Here is a 7,500-nt window from a genome sequence, read left to right as displayed (position 1 = left end):
CATGTCTTTGGACCGGGGGAGGAAACCGGAGTACCCGGAGGAAACCCCCGAGGCACGGGGAGAACATGCAAACTCCACACACACAAGGCGGAGGTGGGAATCGAACCTCCAACCCTGGAGGTGTGAGGCGAACGTGCTATCATTCAAATGTTGTTGCACGAAATATTGTTTGAACATTCAGTATTCACGTACAGTATTTACGCTGGTCGGTCGGCTTATTGTCATTTGTGTATTGTATTTTTTGACAATAAAAGCTTCTTGACTTGACTTGACTTGTCAAGCCGTTAACAGATATTAGATTTAAGCCTCTGTACTGCACCTTACACCGCTACACACAGCATACACAAAGCCAATTGTCTATTCAGCTCTCAGGAGGATTCTAGACTCTGGACATCGAAATAGAAATATATCCAACTCATCTTTTTTAAACAAACATCTGAGTGATCACATTTCACTTGGCAATGTGTTTACCATTTAAAAGACACCACTAATTCCAACACTCCCAAAAAGACTGCCAATACAGGGCAAGGAATAATCCCCAGACTCTCCTCTAAATGCCTGCCTCAGGGCTTCTGCCACACACAAAAATGTTTACCAAATCCTCCATTATATCAATTTTCTGCATGGCATGACTTATGAATCCCAAATTCCAGGCAGTGGGTTGGACATGCTGTAAAAACTGACGTCTTGATTTCAGCACTTGAATTGTCTTTTTGTTTCTTTTCTTTTTCTAGCATTCACCCACTTAAAACAGCTAACAATCAGTCCATCTGTATACACTTCGGAGAAAAAAAAAAGGATCATTCAAGGATTCCTTGGATAGTTCCTTGGACATCTTTCAAAAGATGACCTAATTGATCCCCTGATAAGGAAATCTCTTAACATACAGCTTTATGTAGAAGTATCAGAATTGTCCAAGTTTAATAAAACAAATGGATTCCATTAATCAGATCTAACATCTAATGCCTCTTTTCCACCGGAAAGAACCGGGTGCTGGTTCAGAGCTAGCGCTGGTGCTGGTTCAAAGTTGGTTCCACTGGCGAACCTTCTAAGAACCGGTTTGCCTTTCCACCGGCTAGAGAGCCGTCACAGCGCCGAGTGTGACGTCACTGTATACGTGTCACGTGTCCCAGCGACGTTAGCGCAGCAGCGACAAACACAAACACAACAACGATGTTGCTTTACTGTTAATGCTCATGACTTTGTGAACCTACATCGGCATCCAAACGCGGCGAATAAAACGTGTACGTGCGGCTCCGTGTAATCTGTATAAACGGAGGTTGTGATCGATAAAGTACATAACATTATTTTATCGTTAACACAGAAAAAGTTAGCCTTAGCATGTAGCTAACTACTATCATGTGTGCTGATAATGTATCATATCGCGGTAAAGTAAAAATGTATTAAACAGTAGTATACTTAAGGTACATTATCAAATGCGCTAACAGTAGCCCCGCCCACAGCTCCTGACGCAAGCGGCTCTTAAGTCTAGGCCAACAACGTTTTGGTGCTACTTAAGAACCACTTTTCCTGGTTCGGAGCCGGTGCTTTGGCGGTCGAAACAGATAGAACTGGTTCTAAATTAGGCTCCGAACCTGCACTCGAACTGCCTCGGTGGAAAAGGGGCATAAGTGTTGGTCAAAGTCAAGGCACTCTTAGAGGTTTTAAGGTGTTTCCTCAGAGCAGCAAAACACTCTGGGTTGTTACAATTAACATTTATTTCTGAGAGTGTCAAGTTTACATTATAAACCCTGAAAAGTGCAATCTAACACCTTCGGTTCTCTAGTTGGTCCCTCTGGGGAAAAGTTTAAAGGTTCTATAAAGATCTTCAAAGAATACAGAACTTTTAAAAAGTCAGAGAAACCACAAGTGGTGTTAGTTAATGGTTTGTTTCTTCCTAAAAGCTGATCTAGTTGGAAGCTTCTTTATAAGGGGAAAGCTCTATTGTCCCATAGAGTTCTACATATAATTCACAAAATAATTAGTATTTGGTTAGTTTGGCATGTATTCATAGCAACATGGGATGTTCAGTACCGTCTAATTTTGGTCAAAGTCACTGTACTCAAAAAAAAAAAAAAAAAAAAGGGGGCTGGTTAATGTTTCTACTTTGTTGTACAGTTCTACATAGAGGTTTGAAGTGGCTTCCTCAGATGAGCATGAGCAAACTAAAGAACATATTGGGTTGCTAGATTTATCCTTTAATTTTTAGTTTCTGGTTAGGTATGAACCCCTAAAAAAGCTTATAGTTTGTTTAGCTGTCCTTCTTGGGAATTTTGAAAAGTTCCCCAAAGAACCCTACAATAGGTTTCAAGGTTCTACTGAATGTAAACTCACTCACTCTCACTTTCTACCGCTTATCCGATCCATCACAGGTGTCATCAGGCATCGAGGCAGGATACACCCTGGACGGAGTGCCAACCCATCACAGGGCACACACACACTCTCATACACTACAGACAATTTTCCAGAGATGCCAATCAACCCCTGAGGCACGGGGAGAACATGCAAACTCCACAAACACAAGGTGGAGGCGGGAATCAAACCCCGACCCTGGAGGTGTGAGGCGAACGTGCTAACCACTAAGCCACCATGTCCCCCTCTACTGTATGTGAACCTCTTTAAAAAAAAACTAGAACTAGCAGTAACCATCAGAACAGTGGAGGAAATACTGTACGAGTAGTATTTGTGCCTCACAAGTCCAGGGTCTAGGGTTTAAAACGGAATCTTCCAGATCCCAAAAATATTTTAGTACAGTAGGTTGCTTAGCCTTTCTAAATTGCTGGTGGAATAAGACAGTTGCTCAGTGGTTAGCGCTCCATCGAGCTGACATTGTTGTTAAGCAGTTCATATTTATCTCTTTAGTTCAAGTAAGTCACTTAAGAGTGTAGTAGGTTGAGAAGATCCATCTAAGTCTAGCTAAATTAATATTAATATTAATATCTTCACTAAGAACCTTTTTCTTTCTTTCTTCCAAACCCTGCTAACCAAAAGGCGCAGGTACGAGTTACCAGACTATTGAATGAAATAAAAAACAAATCGAGGTTTGAGTGTCCTACAATGGACTCATGACATGTCAGGGATCCACCGGTCTAGAATAAAATTGTTACTGAAGAAGAAAGAATAAATGAGTCAAGAGCCTTTAGAGCCATCGGAGCCTCTGACTATCATTCAAGTACTCAATTACTTTTAACCCTTAAGGAACCCTTTGTTCTAAGAGTATACTAGGTTGAGAAGAAAATATGTTTTGCTAAGTCAGTAGCTAATATTCTCAGTACTATTTAGGTCTTGCTAACCTTGATCTTCAAGGAGAACCATTTTCTTTTTCCTCTTTTCTTCCAAACCTTGCCAACCACAGCAACATTTCCACCCACATCAGACTCCTGCTGGGATTCATCTCTCCGTAGGGAACACCGCAAACACGGCAGCCATATTTAAGCTCCATGATGAAACAAAAAACAAAAAGCCACACACACCTGGATTTACTAGGTGCCTCAGACCCTGAGAGGGAAGTGGAGAGGCCCGTTTTAAGAGCAACATTTCCACATGTGTACACTAACATGGCCACAGGCCTCCACACCACTTAGTGTTTGCCAGAAGCCACTTTACCCACATTCATTAGAGCCCAAAACATTGGGCGCCCTCTCACTGAGAGGTTGGAATAATAACACTGTAATTTGTTGACTTTGCTTTGGTGTCCAGTCACTGGTTTTGACGCAAAAAATATGAATAATAAAAGGAATCAAAAGGAAACAAAAACATCGGATGGACTTGAATAAACAAATGTGAAAATACGCTGTAGCACCGGGACGGATTCTTTTTACAAGATTTATGTTCTTATGAGATGGCACTCCGGTGGAACAAGCCTGCTCGTAATCACTTTTATAGGCTTGGATTTGCACTGGAAGCCTAAACCAACATTGAGTAGGCCAAAATTACAGCTGACCACAGTGTTTATGTGTAGGTACTGCATGTGTATGCATTACGAGATGGAGGGAGTTGAGTGCGAGACGGAGAAGAAGTTTGCTCAGAAGATGACTCTCACCTTGGCCCTAGCTCATCCTCGCTCCTCCACACAAAGTCTCCAAACTTCTCATAGTGTGAATTGTAATGGTGTTGCACACGGTAGAGTGTGGGTGGAGAAATCTCCATCAGCGTGTTGTAGGCTGTTTGTTGCTCCTTGCCGCTCGTGTAGCCGTTGTACAGGTTGTAGACTCGGTCTGCTATCTCTGAAAGACAGGGAAGAAGCAGATTAGGAACATTCTCCAGCATTGATTTTTAAAATGACCGATCGCTTCACCTGGGATTGACTGGAATGAAGCAATCATTTTAACTGAGTTCTTTGAAAATTATTCATTGAGAGAGTACAGAAAGTGACAATGAAGCTAGTTTCCATATTGACAGTATTGGGAGGTGCTGGCTTAAATCATCTCTTATCCCAAAAGGCATTAAAAAAAGTGCTAAAGGGATTTTCAGCAGGAAAAAAAATCTAAATGGACCTTCAATAGGAAGGAAATGGATCCTAAAATAATCCTAAATGTTCTTCGATAAGAATCATACTATATAGTGGTAGAAAAAAGTCCCTAAGGGATCTCTGATAGGAAGAATCCTAAACAGATCCTAAAAGAATCCTAATGGGATCTTCGGTAGGAAGAATCTTAAATGGACCTTTAATAGGAAGAATCCTAAACTGATCCTATAAGAATACTAAAGGGATCTTTAGTAGGAATATTACTTTACAGGTATTTGGTAGGAAGAATCCTGAAAGGATAATAACAAAATCCTAAAACAGGATGACAGAAATAATCCTAATAGGATCTTTGGATTAACCCACAAGGAGGAACCTAATGTAGTTTTATGTTAGAGAAGGTTTCAGGTTTCCAAATCCAAAATTCAAATTCAAAACTATCCAAAGAATATCTAAGTAAGCTTTTTTTCTGAGTGTACCTGCAATTCCTGCAGTTTTATTTCGACTTTGTGACTGTGACCAGTGATGATAACGGAAATGAAACTCTTGCACCTTGGCACCTTGACCTGCCATCTCACCATCTGGTCAGAGATGTTCAACTTGCTGTTCATTCACGCCAGTAACAGGTGTGAAGATACAATCTTCTCAGAAAGATTGCCATGGAGTAGGGGAAGAGAGACAGAAAGAGAAAGAGAAGGTGTACCTTCTGCTCTGCTGTCATCAACTATTGGACAGGAAGTGCGCACTGTCACATAGCTCGCCTCAGACCGACTGCCACGGCTGTCCAAGGCATAGAGAGTGAACCTGAGATGGAAAGAAAGGTAAAGCAAGAAAGAGCAAATGTTATGAGGCTGCAGAGGGAAAAAGAAACGATACAAATCTAGTCAATCAAAACAAATCGATGGAACTTCTTACATACTGTAATAGTGCCATTATAAACTCAGTAGCTTATATCTACTGTACGTAAAAAAATACACATAGCCATTAGCCCTGGAACCAATGCATGTTTCCTCTCAATAGTTTAACCTCACAGGAGCATGTGGCTCATAGAACAACCTGTCTGGCCCTCTGTCCTGCTACACGCTGTGCTGTGAGATGAAGAAACACGTCACCGATCTTCGTTTACGAGCTTAAGTCCGACAAACTAGGAACTCACGCTCAGAAAAAAAAACCAGCCATAACTGACAACAGACGTGTGTGGGGCCTGCAGGATTCCAGAGTATTCAGTTACATTTGGAAATTGTCCTGGCAAAGGGAGCTTGAATGAAAAAAAAATAGAAAAAGAAAGGCCAGCCATTATGGCTAATAGCTGCTTAAATGGGACTCCCACTTCCTCTAATGACAGAGTTCCGTTCAGCAAATACAAAACACATTAAAGCTCAAGGCCTGCGTGTTCTTGGACCACCCAGTGCAGAGAAATGATGCTCAGCTGCTGGACGTGGACAACTTCGAGCTGCCTGCCTGGCTGGCTCGCTGGCTGGCTCGCTGGCTGGCTCGCTGGCTGGCTCGCTGGCTGGCTCGCTGGCTGGCTCGCTGGCTGGCTCGCTGGCTGGCTCGCTGGCTGGCTCGCTGGCTGGCTGAATGCACAAAGGAGTGTCGCGTTCGTGCTGTGCTGTGAATCTGAACAACAAATCTGCTGAGGCAGGTTTATGCTGGTACAAGATATCGAAAACCTTCACACGCCTTTTTGGAAAAGGTCAATGGGAAAGTGCTTCATGCTGTAAAAATAGAATCGTAAAGAAGATTGGGTTCAAATTCTTTTAACTCCTGTCCCTGTGTTGGTCTTGATTATAGCTTTGTTAGCATTTATGAGTGCAGACACAGCACAAAATGAATGAATGAATTAATTAATGAGGGATGCTACAATTGGGGAGAGGCCTTTGTGTCAATGCTGATATTACATTTATGTAAAGTAAAGTAAAAAGATATTTTAAATCCAGGTAAAGTGTCTTTCATGACTTGCGTACATATTTCCAAAAAGATACACCGATAAAACCTCCGGCTACAGTACATTGGTGGTGCAAAATCGCCACCTTGCACCTCCATAGTTGGATCCCGAGGTTGGGTTTGGCTCTAATTCACATGTTCTCTCCATGTTTGTGTATGTTTCCTCTGACTTCTTTGCTTTCCTTCAACCTCCCAAAAACATGGTGACTCTAAATTATCTATAGAGTTCATGCCTTTGTGTATACATTGTTGGTGGACTGGTATTCCAGGATAAATTCCCACCTGATGGCCGGTATTCCAGGGATTCGAAGGAAATTAAATCACGTTATCCTGGGGATGACGTAAGCTAGTGGTTAAGTTGTTGGGTTACCAATCAGAAGGTTGTGAGTTAAAATCCCAGCTACCAATGCTGGGCCCTTGAGCTCATGACACGTAAGTGGCTCTATATAAGGCTTTCTGCCAAATGCTTTAAAAGTTATCATCTCTGTGAACCATTCAAATGTGGTGATCAAAAATGTCCCTCTTTTTCACTTTAATAAAGATGTTCAAGCTTCTTTCTTTTTGTTTTTCTCATCCTACTGTAGCTGTTACACAACAGTTCACAACAGTACACAACATTCAGTGAAATGGGGAAGAAAACATTCAAGAAGCCACATTCACTTTCCACCAGAACGACATTTCTCAATCCTAATTAGTTCTGTCTTTGCATGGAAAGGTTCCTCCATCCCCACAATCCATCTTTACATGCCAGGCATTTTTGGGTTAGTCCTTTGTCTGGGAGTACCATCTTCCAGTACCACCAACTGAGTGTTTTGTTTGTAACGTGGCCTACATTTGCATGGCTTGCATAGTTTCCCTGATCTCGCTATTCATCGACAGAGACGTGTGGCATTCTTGCCCCAAACCTCACCAAAAAGTCATCTCCTCAGAATCTGCCTATCATAACAATGTGGCCATCAGAATGAGCACGCTGTTTGAGTTACGTGGTTTTAAAGTCACCCAGTGAAGACAGAGAGTGGCTTGTGTGTGTGTTTTTCTTCTGTCAGATAATTTGTAAAGTTTAGTTTACGGTTTGAGGACAGGGATTT

At 41.9% G+C, this 7,500-nt stretch overlaps 1 protein-coding gene across 2 annotated transcripts in view; it reads right to left on the bottom strand.

Moving 5' to 3' along the window:
* The window catches only part of LOC113636578 (astrotactin-2-like), a 369,910-nt gene that overhangs the window by 5,657 nt on the left and 356,753 nt on the right, over positions 1-7,500 (bottom strand). For both annotated transcript variants that reach the window (XM_047809140.1, XM_047809141.1), the window contains 2 exons: positions 5,169-5,269; positions 4,043-4,226 (listed from right to left, as the gene is read on the bottom strand). In XM_047809140.1, the coding sequence (XP_047665096.1) occupies positions 4,043-4,226; positions 5,169-5,269 (285 nt within the window). The remainder of the gene's footprint in view (positions 1-4,042; positions 4,227-5,168; positions 5,270-7,500) is intronic.

Source organism: Tachysurus fulvidraco, chromosome 26 (genome assembly GCF_022655615.1).
Source record: "Tachysurus fulvidraco isolate hzauxx_2018 chromosome 26, HZAU_PFXX_2.0, whole genome shotgun sequence".
NCBI classification, from domain to species: domain Eukaryota; kingdom Metazoa; phylum Chordata; class Actinopteri; order Siluriformes; family Bagridae; genus Tachysurus; species Tachysurus fulvidraco.
This window is presented reverse-complemented; position numbering and strand designations above follow the sequence as displayed.